Source organism: Cynocephalus volans, chromosome X, assembly GCF_027409185.1.
Source record: "Cynocephalus volans isolate mCynVol1 chromosome X, mCynVol1.pri, whole genome shotgun sequence".
In the NCBI taxonomy this organism is placed as follows: Eukaryota; Metazoa; Chordata; class Mammalia; order Dermoptera; family Cynocephalidae; genus Cynocephalus; species Cynocephalus volans.
In genome coordinates, this window is record NC_084478.1 from 128,445,113 (window position 1) to 128,461,699 (window position 16,587).

The window sequence follows — 16,587 nt, forward strand, 5'->3', positions numbered from 1 at the left end:
CAGACTAAATTTAAAAATCTTTATCTAAAACTAATATTTTCTATTAAAATGGGAACAGAGGGCTTTTGGAAATATGCACATGTTCAATAATTTCTTAATTATATTATTATTGTGTGAACAATGGAAAAGTAGAACCAAAGGGATTATTTTTAATTAGCAAAAACCAATTATGATCCCTAATCCCAATATGTTCCTTTTGAATATTCTTTCAGTCTTTTGTACACTTACTTATTTTTTCCATAGCTTATGTTACTTATATTTTCCACAGCTGCAATGATTTGTATATAATTAGTTACTCGAATAAAGCATTTCTCTATGCAATAGCAGGCAGTGGTGTGGTTTCTAGAAAGTATACAACTGAGATATATGCTTGAGTGTTTTTGAAATATTAATTTTTGTTATTTCTGGGTTCCTTCTTATTTGTTTCACACATTTTCTCTGCTGACTAACCTTTAGAAATATTAATTTTTTAAAACCTTTCAAAAACATGATAGAAAAGATGGGCAAAAGGTAGTTTTGCTCAGAATGTGCCGTCCCTGAGGCTGAAATGTCTACTTGCTACTATTGAGAAAATTGTTTTTTCTTCTTCAAGAGATAAAATCCATTCTTATTTCACAGGGCATGGTTCTGTTTCATGTTTTCTATAATCACCCGCTTTTTTTGGCTTTTGACAAACTTTCAAAATGCTCATGACTCAAGGACGTCCTAAGATCTGTAGGTGTTCTAAGAGTTCTTTTTTTTTTTTCCCCCCACAGAAGGCATAAGAATTAGGAGCTGCTGACATTGCAAAATGAAGGGCAACTTCTCCCTTGCCACCATCAGCAAAAACATTACCAGCAGTCTTCACTTTGACCCTGTGAACATCTCTGGCAGCAATGAGTCTACCTTTAGCTGCTCACATAAACCATCAGATAAGCATTTAGATGCGATTCCTGTTCTCTACTACATTATTTTTGTGATTGGATTTCTTGTCAATGTTGTTGTGGTTACTCTGTTTTGTTGTCAAAAGGGTCCTAAAAAGGTTTCCAGCATTTACATCTTCAATCTGGCTGTGGCTGACTTACTCCTTTTGGCTACTCTTCCTCTCTGGGCAACCTATTATTCTTACAGATATGACTGGCTCTTTGGACCTATGATGTGCAAAGTTTTTGGTTCTTTCCTGACCTTGAACATGTTTGCAAGCATTTTTTTTATCACCTGCATGAGTGTTGATAGGTACCAATCAGTCATCTACCCCTTTCTGTCTCAAAGAAGAAATCCCTGGCAAGCATCCTATATAGTTCCCCTTGTTTGGTGTATGGCCTGTCTGTCCTCACTGCCAACATTTTATTTCCGAGATGTCAGAACCATTGAATACTTAGGAGTGAATGCTTGCATTATGGCTTTCCCACCTGAAAAATATGCCCAGTGGTCAGCTGGGATTGCCTTAATGAAAAATATCCTTGGTTTTATTATCCCTTTAATATTCATAGCAACATGCTATTTTGGAATCAGAAAACACTTACTGAAGACCAATAGCTATGGGAAGAACAGAATAACCCGTGACCAAGTCCTGAAGATGGCAGCTGCTGTTGTTCTGGCATTCATCATTTGTTGGCTTCCCTTCCATGTTCTGACCTTCCTGGATGCTCTGGCCTGGATGGGTGTCATTAATAGCTGTGAAGTTATAGCAGTCATTGACCTGGCACTTCCTTTTGCCATCCTCCTGGGATTCACCAACAGCTGCGTTAATCCCTTTCTGTATTGTTTTGTTGGAAACCGGTTCCAGCAGAAGCTCCGCAGCGTGTTTAGGGTTCCAATTACTTGGCTTCAAGGCAAGAGAGAGAGGGTGTCTTGCCGGAAAAGCAGTTCTCTTAGGGAAATGGAGACCTTTGTGTCTTAAACATGAGAGTAGAATGCATATAGTCAACGTGGCTACTTGGTTTGAGGCCCACCTGAATTATCTTTAAATGGCTTTAGTAAAAAAATAAATTTTTCCCCTTAATCTAATCTTTTCTCACACTTCTAGAACAAGAAATCAAATGTAACTGTTTTATTCTCCAGTGACTTTCAGGAATTGCCCATTGTTTTTCTGGTATATCAGTACAAGATTGTCACTGGTGGGACATATCCATAAACTAGAAGTAACTGGGGATTTATCTCAAATTATAATTAATAATAAAGTGTGGATGATGATTTAGGATTTCAGACTTCTCCTTGAAAAACTCTGGCATTTCTTAGTGGGGTTTTATATCCGTTTTCATCAGGCTTTCGTCTTGAACCAGGGCCAGTCTTTTAACTTGTTGCATTATTTACAAGACAACATAGTAAGAGAGATGAGCACTTCTAAGTTGTGTATATTATAATAGATTAGTACTGGATTACTTAGGCTCTGGGCATATGCTTCCTACTTTTTAAAAAAAATTGTGAATTATATTCCTTTTACATTTCACTTGAGCATAGGTTTATAGTTAAGATATAGCTACATATTGAGTAGAGCTAGGAATGTAGATTAAATCACACTTACTCCTAAATTTTAGCTTATTTTTACAGTTATAGAAAGTAAAATGTATCGTAACAGTATAGAAGTGCAATTAACAATTATTTGAGTGTTCATTAAAGTCTGAATCAACATTTAAAAAAAAAACTTTCTATCCATTTCAACTATTGTTTAAAGGTTTCTATTTTCTCTGATAATTTTTGAAAACAATAACTAAACACAGTGTACTATTATAAAATGTAAAGGTCACTTTGTACATCCTTGACCTTTTGAGTGTGGTGCTTTGATATATAGGACATTGACTTGACTTTTATTATTGATGCTTTGGTTCTGGGTTGCTTCCCAAAATATCTGAGTGATTTCATTAACTCTTTAACTTGTAATCAACATTTATCTGGCATAGGAGAATGGTATGCCAGAATGGAATTTTGATTCCCCTGGGGGAGTGGGGTGTAAATAGACCCAGCAAATGACAAGTTTGGTGAGAAGCAAGGAATCTGTCGGGGCAGTGCAATGTGTTTTTGAAAATAGACCATAGGGGAGTTTTAACCTATATCTACAGATACTGTTTGTTTCAGAATCTACAGGATTCTGTGAAGCTATTTTAAACCAATCACTGGTCTATAGATCTCCTTCTCAACACTACTGGAACTCCCAAATTAGAGGAGTACCTAAAACTGACTGAATTACTGAAAGCTTATTTCGATTAGAGTATGAATCCTGATTTTAGAAGTTCAATATTTCGTTCTGCACAAGCCCCATATTATACCAGGTTATCTAGGACCTTCCTAGACCAGTGCTGACTTCTGAGGTAGAACTAAAGTTCTAGAGGCTCAGCAGCTGTGCCAGGTTCCAGGGCTATAGATTGAAGAGTTCTCTCACACCCCTTTCTAGGAAAGTCCTAATTTCATGTAATCATATTATTTTCACCAAAAACAAATAGCTAAATGTATAATCAACCATGACTTCATATTTTAAATAATTTTGTAAAACATCTTGTAAAAATAAAATCTTTAATTGGAAGACCATGTGTGTTTATTTTTTAAATTTTAACTACCTCTAAGTGTAGATTCTCACCTTCTCTTGTACCTGTATCCTCCATTCAATCCCCACTGATACTTAGTTTCAGGCCCATTGTTATTCACTTGGCTTCTTGCCATACTCTTCTAGTCTCCTTCTCATGAGTATTCAGCCACAACTTTCTATTAACTATGAAAGCAAAGTCCAGATTTCTTATAATGGTCTGCAAGACCTTAGGAAATCTGATTCTTCCAGACTCTCTGGCCTTTTTCTCTCTGCCATCCCTCCCTTGCACCCTGTGTTCAAGCACCACAAAATGACTTACTGCTTTTTCAAGGCCTAATGCTTTTTCATGCCTCTCTGGTTTTGTTTACACAAATCTGTCTTCCTGAACGCCCCTCCAATCATCCCCACCCCCAGGGCCTCTCGTCCAACTGATGAACATTTACTCAGTTTTTAACATTCAGTTCATACCGTTTCCTCTACCACAATAATTATTATTATACTAATTATAATACTACCCCCTGGGAGTGCCCTTATTGAACAGAATTGCTTCTCTAGTTCTTGGAATTTTAAGCCTGACCTCTGCTTTCATAGAAGTTCAGTATTGAGCCCTGAGTAGTAGTCTCTTCCAGTGGTTTTCCCTAGGACTAAGAAGAAGTGTCAGTTGAGAGGATATTGCAAGATCGTGTGAACTCTGACTGTAAGAATGTACAAAGGTATAAATCCTCTTTCCTCTTTGGAAATGTTAATTTCAGGTGAGCTTCTCAAATAGCAAATGAAACTGTATTCTTCTCATTTGGCTACTATTCAAGGTATTACCTAATTCTCTTTCTTTTTTATGACCACACCTTTTGTGTGCCACCTAACATAATGCCCAGGAACCAGATCATCATCATCATCATCATCATCATCATCATCATAAACAATAATAGCTACTATTAGGTGAGCATTATGTGCTAGGCACTAACTATTTTAAATACATTATCCCATTTTATTCTCACATTGACTCAATTATTTTCATTTTACGAATAAGGAAACTGAGGCACAGATGAGTCCTGATTAATCTTTAAATTTGGCTCTGAAGGATGAACTGGGTAGTCCCTTTAATAAGAATCTTAGGCTACCAAGCAGATATTTCAGAGACAGTCTTACACAGTGCCTCAACCTTCATCACAAACCTCAGTGCTCGAGCATCCCAAACCTCAGCAGTACGAGAGCTTCTGGACAGGCGTTGTATTTTCACCTATGAAGAAAAAGAGAGGAGGCAGATGGATGAGGCTTTCTCTTTTATTCTCCACTGCTCCATGCTAAACAGAGCTACACGAAGTCACTACTACCCCCTCTTGCTCCCTCTACCATTACACATACCTCAAACATTTCTTTTGTGGAACAAATATGTTGATATTAACTTTAGCTCTTTGAAATGAGGTTATACAGGGTTACCAGAAAAAGTTATTTCTTGCAACTTGCAGAAGGAACATGTATTTTTATTATAGAAAGGCAAATGTTAATTATTTCCACATTTTATAGCCCTAAATCAGATCTACTAAACAGAATATTTTATAAATTTTTTCCACCTGATCTTTCGAGGCCTGCATTAAAATGAGGAGATAATCTGAAGGTAACGACATTCTATTTTGGTTTTTCTTCTTTTTTTACCACAGACATCTGAGGGTGGGAAACTCTCTGGTGGCCTCACATATTGACAAAAGAAAACTCCAAACCTGACAAAATGAATTAACACGAGGTGACTGAAGCAAAAAGGGGTTGAGGTAATAAGGAAAATGTTAATGATTTTGTTAATTCCCAGATAAACTATATTAGCAGATAATTCTCACAAAATGACAGAAACTTAGAAGTTATCAATAAAAATAATCACTTCTCCTGCAAAAGATCAGTGGCCCAGAGATGAGTTGACCAGCTCACTTCTGTATACATGCCTACAAACGGTTAGTATTCTCTAAAAGAAAATTCTTTCTTTTTGGAATTTTTTTTCTGAGATGAGAGAATTATTTTCAAATGTCAGTCATCACATTGTGATACATTTATTAAAATATTTAAAATACTTTGACCCTAAGCTTCTATCTGGTTTACTAGAAAATTTTCTTTCTTCCCTTATTTGGCTGTCCTTTTTTTGTGATAAGTACAGTATCCTCAGGGCTTTAAGCAATCCAAGAGATCACACCTGGTTACAAATGTCCAGTGGGGTGAAATACTGGAAAATCTGATAAGTCCACTGCCCATTCTCTACAGTTCTTGTTGTTACATTATTTAGCAGTTGGTCCACATAAGAACAGATGGCTCAGTAGTTTGGTGCAGATTCCTGTCCACTTAAGTAGTTTTGAAGTGATCTAGGCACAAGCCACCTGATAAGGGTGTAAGAGAAAGAAAAAGGAAGACTCTTTCTCTTTCCAGTGTTACACTCACCTGTATCCAATGCATGCCACAGTAGACCTGCCTGGGGTCAAACACATCTTTCTCTGTTTTGGCACTTCCACAGAGCCAGGAGCAATCAGCAGAAAACCAGCAGGAGGAACATGCTGTACCAGGAATCGGTCTTGTCCTTCCTTAAACTAACCTCTCCTGTGCAGCTGGAGTCACATTTCAAACTTCTCCTCAATATAAATGAGTATTCCTGATTGGGGGAGAGAGTGGATAGTGGGGCTAATGTTCCTTCTTGATGACATCAGTAGGGACCATCTTAGTGTATAAGATGTACTGTAATGACTGAATTTCTTAGAAAAAGGGTCTAGTTCTTGATTCCCTTCCTCTCAGAAGGCTGCCTTTCCAACTGCCTCTTCCTCTCCCAAAAAAACTCAAGCTCAACATACTAATGTATACAGGACACAGTTGGCACAGTTCCATTTGCCTGAAAAATTGGAACCATCAGATCATTGCCAACCCCACCCCCCCACAAATTTCCAGTTATAGTCTTCTTTCAGAACAATGGATTACTATTTACTCTAACAATGTTATTCATATAACAAAAAGGGCCACTGGAGTGATAAGTCCTATTACAAAAATGTTTTTACTCCATTGTTTTTTAATGTTATAACAGCTTGAAATATTTGTGGATAACAAATTTGAAATCATATTTTTTTCTACCTCCCAGAAAAAAGTAAAAATCTGCCTCACTGGGTATTCTGTTATCTATTGCGATAGACTGAATTGTGCCCACCCCCCAAATTCATATGTTAAATCACAATGATATTGTGAAATATATACTTGGTCTTCATCTCTGTTTCCTGGCATGTAACTCCTAAAATTTTTGGAATCTTTAAAGCAATAAGTGTTTTTTTTTTGCACGCAAATTAGTTGACTGATGGCTGGCAGCCCCTAGGTAGCTTCAGGATGGGGGCCGGTCACAGGAAAGACTTTCAGCCCCACCCCTAACCTCTGACAATGTAAGAAGGGCTGAAGGTTAATTTGATCACCAATAGCCAATGATTTAATTAATCATGCCTACATAACAAAGCTTCCACAAAAACCCAAAGAACTAGGTTTCAGATAGCTTCACATGTGGAGGTTCCTTGAGGGCAGTGTGCCCAGAGAGGACATGGAAGCTCCCTGCCCCTTCCCACATACCTTGCATTATGCATCTCTTCCATCCGGTGTTTATCAATATCTTTTGTAATATCCTTCTTAATAAAACAGTAAAGGCAAGTAAGTATTTCCCCGAGTTCCATAAGCCACTCTAGTAAATTAATCAAGTGCAAGGACGGGGTTGTGGGAATCCCAATTGATACCTGGTTAGTCAGAGGCACAAGTAAAACAACCTAGGGCTCACAATAGGCATCAAAAGTGGAAGGCAGTCTTATAAGACTGAGCCCTCAGTCTGTGGAATCTGGTACTTTCTCCAGGTAGACAGTGTTGGAACTGAATTAGAGGACACCCACCTGTTGTCTGCTTGAAAGAGAGTAAGGCGAGGCCTGTCAACCAAACTGACTCCATTTTCTCTGCGAAGGACACTTTGTTACTTTTCTACTCCTCAGTCATGAGACCCCCAGGGCACATGATTAATCTATGGGCTGCCCTGATAAAATAGACTGCGAAAGAGAGGAAACATATTCACTGAGTTGTAAAACCCTTCCCCAAGTATTGTTTACCATAATTGTAAAAATTAAGTTAGCAGATTAAACTTAAGACCCTTTTAAGAATTTCCACATGCACACAAAGCTTCAAGGTGACTGCTACAATGACCCTCCTGGGGTGACAATGATGAATACCACCACCATCTTGGACCTACTGAGCAGGCTCAAGGACCAAAGGTCTAAAAGAGCATGCATCCATGATACAACCAGGAAGAACAGAATGGATCACTTCCAGTGATGCTGGCTTGTACCCTTAACTCCTTTTCCTATAAAAGACACTGAACAGCTCCCCTCGGGGGTCTAGCTTTACTGTTGCTACCTCCGTTATGCATAAGTCTATTTCCTCTTTTCATAAAGCGTTGCTTGTTTTACTGCTGGGTACATTGTTCATTTCTATGACTTTGGAACCCAATAGCCTAATTCAGTCACCAGTGAAAAGTGGAAAGCTTTGGGCACCAGAGAAGACTCTAGCTGCAGAGGCAAGTGGCCACTGGGACTATTTTTCTCTGCTGCTTGTAAGTCTCTCCTGGAGTCCCCGGCCTAAATTCTGACAAGCAATGCTTTATTCCCTTTTACTCTCCTATCCCCCGCTTCCCTTCCTCTTTAAAGTGACTGCCGGACAACTACAGCTTAAACTCGTCTCAGCCTGTGAGGAGCATGCTCCCTGTGGCTGGCAGTGGCTGGCCCTGGCTGGTAACCAGCAGAGGTGGAAAGGCCAGCCCTACACCATGAAGATCTTGCGTGGGCAGATTTTCCTTGACAGGAGATGCATGAGAGTGGTGGGGATTCATTCCCATGCCATGCAGTGACTGGAAGTCCAGAAGCGGCTAAAATTCTCTTTACCTTTCTCTGACTTTCTGGGCCCTCTTCTGATGTTTGGTTGGATTGTATCTGCTACTATATAGGTGAACCCTGGAGGGCTTAGGGATATGCTTTGTTTCTGATTTCCCGAGCCCTCTTCTGCTGTTCTGTATAGGTGCACCCTGGAGGGCTCCTGGCTATGCTTTGTTTCTCTGACTTAAATCTAGTCGGTACTTTCCTTTGTGCCGACAATAGTGGGGAGAACTGCTTTTATCAATTACTGTGTCAGTGGAATAGGTTGGCCCCGCTAATTGAGACTAGGATAAACTGGACCCTACTGTTCCTATTTTCTCTTATTTGTTTGCTTCGTTAGACATTTAGTTGAGTACAGGTTAGTGAATAAACCTTCCAATCTTTGCACCAACTTTTGGACTTTTAAGTCATTTGTTTAGTGTGAGATGGCAAGCTGAGCCTGGTCTGTCAGTAACATGATGATGCAGAATTGCTTGCTTACTCGATGTGTGTGGGGGAAAAACCCACACATCTGGTATCAGAAGCGTGTTGTGAGAGTATAGTAGGAGAGACGGAGTTTGTTCTTCTACACGATCCTTAACTCCCAATGCGACTGTACTGGGAGATAGGGCTTTTAGGAGGTAATACAAGTTAAAGATCTTATGAGTGGAGTCCTAACCTGATAGAATTGGTGGCCTTCCAAGAAAAGGAAGAGATCTCTCTCTTGCCACACACAGAGTTACACCAAGGAAAGGCCATGTAAGCAAATAGTGAGAAGGCAGCCAACCACAAGCTGCAAGCCAGGAAGAGAGCCTTCACCAGAACCTGACCATGCTGGCACCCTGATCTTGGATTTCCCACCTCCAGTACTGTGGGAGAATAAATTTATGTTGTTTAAGCCACTAGTCTATGGTATTTTGTTATGGCAGCCCAAGCAGACTAATACAAATTTTGGTATTGGGAATGGTACTAGAGGAACAGAATTTTAAGAATAAGTTTTCTGAATTGGTTCTGGGGTTTTGGGAATTGGCTCTCTAATCTGATTACACTTATAGTTGTTAATGACTATTTCTGAGAGTAACACTGCTAGTCCATGATGTAATCAAGCAATGCAAATAAATATAATATCACCATTGGATACTCCTAATCAACCACTTATAAGAAGCAAGGAGCTGAATGACTGTGTACATGATACTTTTGAACATTTTTAGTGAACTAGCAAATATAATGAGATTGACTGGTTGCTTCTAATGTCACTGGACAAAGTGGGGAAAGAAAAGGATGAGCTCAAGGATTTGAATTCCCAGGTCAAGTGCCACATAAATGACCTAAAGCTTCTGTGTGCTCTAAAGGAGACCCTTATCTCCTGTAGCTGCAGGGCTGGGATTGCTGAAAATCAAACCCAGAATCTCATCCTGTGACTAACTGAATTAGAACACAAGTTGAACTCCCAGCCTTGCAGGATGTCCATTATTAAAGTCAGGCCATTGATTAGGAAAAAATGGATACTACCCAAAGCAATCTACAGATTCAATGTAATCCCCATCAAAATACCAATGACATTCTTCACAGAAATAGAAAAAGCAATCCAAACATTCATATGGAACAGCCAAAGCAAACTTGAGCAAAAAATAAATAAATAAAAATAAAGCTGAAGGCATAACACTACCCAACTTCAAATTATATCACAAAGCTATTGTAACCCAAACAGTGTGGTACTGGTGTAAAAACAGACACTTGGATCAATGGAACAGAATAGAAAACACAGGAATCAACCCACTAGCCAACTGATCTTTGACAAAGGCAGCAAGAACATACATTGGGGAAACGACTGCCTCTTCAATAAATGGTGCTGGGAAAATTGGATATCCATTAGCAGAAAAATGAAACTGGACCTGTACCTCTCAAAATATACCAAAATCAACTCAAAATGGATTAAAGACTTAAATATAAGACCTGACATGATAAAATTACTAGAGGAAAATAAAGGGGAAACACTCTAGATAATAGGACTGGAAAAAGACTTTCTGAATAAGACCAGGACCAAAGCACAAACAAAAGAAAAAATAAATAAATGGGATGATATCAAACTAAAAAGCTTCTGCACAGCAAAGGAAATAATCAGCAGAGTGGAAAGACTACATGCAGAATAGGAGAATATATTTGCAAACTATTTTGCAAATATTAAGGAAATAATATCCAGAATATACAAAGAACACAAACAACTATAAGTAAAAAAGCAAATAATCTAATTTAAAACATGGGCAAAGGAGATGAATAGACATTTTTAAAGGAAGACATAGAAATGGCCAACAGGTACATGAAAAAATGCTCAGCATCACTAGTCATCAGAGAAATGCAAATCAAAACCACATTGAGATAGCATTTCACCCCAGTTAGACTGGCCATTATTAAGAAGACCAAGAATGACAAATGCTGGCAAGGATGTGGGGAAAGGGGAGCTCTTCCACACTGCTGGTGGGACTGTAAATTAGCACAGCTAGTATAGAAAACAGTATGGAGGTTTCTCAAACAACTACAGATAGAGCTACCATATAATCCAGCAATCCCACTACTAGGTATATATCCAAAGGAATTGAATTCATCATGTTGAAGGGATACCTGCACTCCTGTGTTCATTGCAGCTATATTTACAATAAACAAAATATGGAACCAACCTAAGTGTCCATCAAAGAACAACTGGATAAAGAAAATGTGGTATATATACATAATGGAATACTAGTCAACCATGAAAAAGAATGAAATTCTGCCTTTTGCAACAGCATAGATGACTCTGGAGAAAATTATGTTATGTGAAATAAGCCAGACAATGAAAGAGAAATACCACATGTTCTCACTCGTAACTGGCTGCTAGGAAGGAAGGGAGGGAGGGAGAGTGGGAGAGAAGGAAGGAAGGAATGAAGGAAAGAAAGAAAAGACCACAACAACACAACAATACGCTGAACTTTCAGAAGGAGAGAACAAACCTAAGTATGTTAAAGATGGGGGGGATGGAGGAAGGGGTTTGGGAAGTGACAGGTCAGGAAAAGAGCATAAAGAAATATCATGATTCGTAAGAATGAATATACTAATAATAAATTTGAAAATTTTTTTAAAAAGTTGGAATGGAGATGTGTGGGAAGATGTTGATGAAGCTGGGACTATTGAGCCCCTAATTTCTGATGAGTCATCTTTGCCAGTGGAAGAGGCCTCTCTACCCCCAGGGGAAGGGGCCTGTCCACTCTCAGTAAAAATGGTTTCCCCACCACCAGTAAAAGTGGGCTCCCCACCCCCAGTTGTTTCTGGAATTTTCTATGTAATATTTTTGGACCATAGTTTACTGCAGGTAATTGAAACCACAGAAAGTAAAACCATGGTAGCAGCTTCCTCACACCTAGTAGTCTCAGCCTCTCCACCCCCATTTGAGGGGATTAACTCTGCATTCTGGGTAGGGCAGAGCAAGGTGGTGTGAGATCAGGGTGCCAGCATGGTCAGGTTTTGGCAGACTTTCTTCCTGGCTTGCAAATGGCTGACTTCTTGTTGTTTGCTCACGTGGCCTTTCCTCAGTATGAGTGTGTAGAGAAAGAAACTGAGAAATTTGTAATGGCCTCCCCTGAAGAATTGCTGTGAAAAACAATGCAGAGTTTCTTCAGGACTCACCCCATCACCCCTCTTTGTTTCAAGACCTATAAAGTAGTCCTCTATTGTTGTGGATTGAATGTCCCCCCAAAACTCACTGAAGCTTAATCCCCACTGTAACTGTTGAGGGTGGGACATCCTATTTTGGTAATTGAAAGTTTGGGCCTTAAAGAGATGGTTAGATTGTGAGGACTGTGCCCGTGTGAATGGATTGGTCCATTCACGGAGTAATGGACATGGTTCTGATAGCTTAATAAGGAGAGCAACTGAGAAGCTTAGCTCTCTCCTGCTCAGTCATTTCTCCACGTGACACCCGACATTGCTGTAGAGTCACCAGAAAGAACAAGGCCCTGTCAAATGCACCCTATGGACTGTGGACTTCCCAGTCAACAAACCTTAAGAAATAAATATCATTTTCTTAGTTTCAGGTATTCTGTTATAAGTAACAGAGATGGACTAATACACCCTTTGTCCATGATTTCACTTTCTGTGGTTTGGGTTACCTGCAGTCAATCACGGTCCAAAAAAATTAAATGGAAAATCCCAGAAATAAACATTTCATAATTTTAAAGTATGCCATCTTCCTTCATCCCACCAGGGATGTGAATCATCATTTTATCCAGCATATCCATGCCGTATATGTTACTTGCCCATTAGCCATTGATATTCTCTCCTCCTCACATTCAACCATTGACATCATCATGGCTCAGTGAATCCAGGATCACCCAAAGCAGATGATGCTCCTTCAGACATATCATCAGAAGGTCAATAGTAGCCTAATACTATGTCACAATGCCTACATCATTCACCTCATTTCATCTCATCACATAGGCATTTTATCATCTGATATCATCACAAGAAGATAGGCGATTACGGTATATTAAGATATTTTGAGAGAGAGAAAGAGAGCACATTCACATAACTTTTATTGTAGTATATTGTTATAATTCTATTTTATTATTAATTATTGTTGTTAATTTCTTTTTGTGCCTACTTTATAAATTAAACTTTGTCATAAGTATCATGTACAGGAAAATATAGTACATATAGGATTTAGTACTATCTATGGTTTCAGGAATCAACTGAGAATTTTGGAACATAACCCCTTCAGATAAGGGGGGACTATTGTATAGAACTTGACTCATGTCTCAGCATGCCCTTAAATATGAGGTACAAAGTGGTACCCCTGAGAAGGTGCATTGTGCTCCAAAAGAACTACTTGAGTTTTTTAATTTATACAAGCAGAAATCAGGAAACATGTGGAAATGAATATTAAGGGTGTATGATATTGGTGGAAAGAACATCAAGTTGGATCAGGCCAAATTTATTGCATCTTGAAGAGCTAGAAAGGGGCCCTAACAGTTTGTTTGGTTGGTGGGCAAAAAGGTGGCCCACAGTGAATAAGTGAGAAATGTTAGACTTGCCTTGGTTTAATGCAAAGAAAGGGATTCAGAGGCTTAGGGAGATTTAGACCTACCCACAATAGGAGGGTCCAGAACACATACCTTTTACCTTGACTGCGAGAAATAAATTTTCGAAGGGAGCCTGTTTTAGTCCATTTTGTGTTGCTATGACAGAAATACCTGAGACTGGGTAATTTATAAAGGAAAAAGATTTATTTAGCTTACGATTCTGGGACAGCTGCATCTGACATGGGCCTCAGGCTGCTTCTACTCATGGCAGAAAAACAGCAGGCAGCTGGCAGGTACAAGCAGATCACATGGCGAGAGGAAGCAAGAAAGAGAGAGGAGGTGTCAGGGTCCTATAAACAATAAGCTCTTGCGGGAACTAATAGAGTGAGAACTCACTCACTACCCCTCCTCCCCCAGAGAGAGCATTAATCCACTCATGAGGGATCTACCCCCATGATTCAATCAGTTTCCAGCACTGCCACATTGGAGATCAAATTTCCACATGAGTTTTGGAGAGGACAACACATCCAAACTCCATCAGAGCCCATCATCCTCGAAGGGCTCTGTGATTGCTCTCCTCTGTAATCTAGACTTTGCAGTTGGGACTACAGCCACTCAACTGGGAAACCTAAATGCAATGGGAGTAATTAAATTCCAGAATGGCAATGGCCAAGTAGTGGCACTCAACTGCAAAAAGTAAAGTGAATATAGTTACCAAAATAGACAGCAGAGTCAAAGCAGCAATCAGAGTAATCTGGCTCATGCAAGCCTATGGCCTTGGCTAGATGATCATGGTGTTCCTAGAAATAAAATAGATAGAAAGCCTACTAAATTCTTACTAAATTATTTTGTATACACAGAAAGTTCTAGGTCAAATGAATGAAAGTCTAATCTGAATTATAAAAGCAGAGTCATGTTCCCTCAATCAATTTCCAGAATGGAGCCAGTTTACAGACTCAGAACTCCTTGAATAAAAAAGAAGCTGGGTCCCCTTGAAGAAGGACCTTGGTACACTGACAAAAATACATGCCATTAGTCTTTCTTCTTGCCTTCCCCAAAGGGACCTATAGCCTTTTACCAGTATAACTGTGCATTGGGGAATAGAAAATAATCAAAACTTTTGGGGATTATTGGACACTGGCTCTGACCTGACACTGATTCCAGGAGACCCAAAATATCACTGTGGTTCACCAGTCAGACTAAAGGCTTATGAAGGCCAGGTGATCAATGGAGTTTTAGCTCAGGTCAATCTCACAGTGGAGCCAGTGGGTCCCTGAACTCATGTTGTGGTTATTTCTCCACTTCCAGAATGCATAATTGGAATAGATATACTCAGCTTCTGGCAGAATCACCAGAATGGTTCCCTGATCTGTGCAGTGAGGGCTATTATGGTGGAAAGGCCAAGGGGAAGCCACTAGAACTGCCTCTACTTAGAACAGTAGTAAAGCAAAAGGAATACTGTATTACTGTGTGATTGCAGAGATTGGTGACACTATGAAGGGCTTGAAAGAGGCAGACATGATAATTCCCACTGCATCCCCATTCAACTCTCTTATTTGGCTTGTACAGAAGATAGATGGATCTTAGACAATAACAGCAGATCATTGTAAGCTTAATCAGGTGGTGACTCCAGTCGCAGTAGTGTATCAGATGTGGTTTCATTGCTTGAGTGAATTAACATATCCTCTATTCCCTGGTGCTATGGGTCAAATGTGACCTCCAAAATTTCATATATTGGAAACTTGACCCTAGTTGTAACTGTGTTATGAGGGTGGGAAACCAATTATGATATCTGAAAGGTGGGTCCTTTAAGAGGTGATTAGATTGTGAGGACTGTGCTCTTGTGAATAGATTGCTCCATTCATGGAGTAATGGGGGTGGCTCTGATGGCTTCATAAGAACAGTGAACGAGAAAGTTAGTTTCTCTCGCTCAGTCCATTCTTACCATGTAATGCCCTGATCACCACAGGATGGTATAGAGAGTTCCCACCAAGAAGGCCCTCACCAGATGTATTCTCTGGACTTTTGACTTCACAGTTTCCCAAACTGTAAGAAATAAATTATTTTCTTTATAAATGACCCAATTGCAGTTATTCTGTTATAGGCAACAGAAAAGGACTAATACACCTGGTATGCAGCTATTGATCTGGAAAATACCCTTTTCTCCATCCCTGTTAATAAGGCCTACCAGAAGCAGTTTGCTTTCAGCTGGCAAGACCAACAATACATTTTCACAGTCCTTCCTCAGGGGTATATCAGCTTTCCAGCACTATGTCATGATTTAGTTTGCAGAATCTTGATTGCCTTTCCCTTCCATATCTAACTGGCTCATTACATTGATGACATTATGCCCATTGTATCTAGTGAGCAAGAAGTAGCTACTACTATAGACTTATTGGTAAGACATTTGCATGTTAGAGGGTAGAAAATAAATTCAGCAAACATTCAGGGGTCTTGTACTTCAGTAAAATTTCTGGGGCTCCATTGGTGCAGGGCATGTAGAGATATCCCTTCTAAGGTGACGGATAAGTTTTTGGATCTGGCCCCTCCAACAACCAAAAAAGAGGGACAATGTTTAGTGGGCCTCTTTGAAATTTGGATATACTTCATTTGGGTGTGTTATTTCAGTTCATTAACTGAGTGACCTAAGAAGCTGCTAGTGTTAACTGGGACCCAGAATAAGAAAAGGCTCCACAAGAACAGAGTGGTAATGATGGTGAGGAGGATGATGGTGAATAGGATGGTGTGATGGTTAATTTCATGTGTAAAACATTGCATTGGGTATGTCTGTGATGTTGCTTTTTGATGAGATTAGCATTTGAATGGGTAGATTAAGTAAAGAAGTTGCCTTCCCTAATAGGGTGGCCCTCATCCAATTACTGGAAGGCCTGACTAGAACAACAAGGCTGACCCTTTGAATAAGAGGAAACTCCTCCTGCCTGATGGCCATGAGCTGGGATATTCATCCTTTCTTGAGTTCACACATCAACTGAAACATCAGCTCTCCTTGTGTCTTGAGCTTGCCAACTTTTGGACTGGAACCTACACAGTTGGCTCCTCATGTTCTCAGACCTTCAGACTTGGACTAGAACTACATATCAGCTCTCCTGGGTCTCCATTTTGCTGACTA

At 39.6% G+C, this 16,587-nt stretch overlaps 1 protein-coding gene across 1 annotated transcript; it reads left to right on the plus strand.

Moving 5' to 3' along the window:
- Nucleotides 1–790: 790 nt before the first annotated feature.
- Nucleotides 791–1,882, plus strand: AGTR2 (angiotensin II receptor type 2). The gene has a single exon (XM_063085101.1). It carries the CDS (start codon nucleotides 791–793, stop codon nucleotides 1,880–1,882), a length of 1,092 nt encoding a protein of 363 aa, XP_062941171.1.
- The last annotated feature ends 14,705 nt before the right edge of the window (nucleotides 1,883–16,587 follow it).

Coding starts and splice junctions, on each gene's coding strand:
- AGTR2 (XM_063085101.1), top strand. CDS start 791: ATGAAGGGCAACTTCTCCCTTGCCACCATCAGCAAAAACATTACCAGC.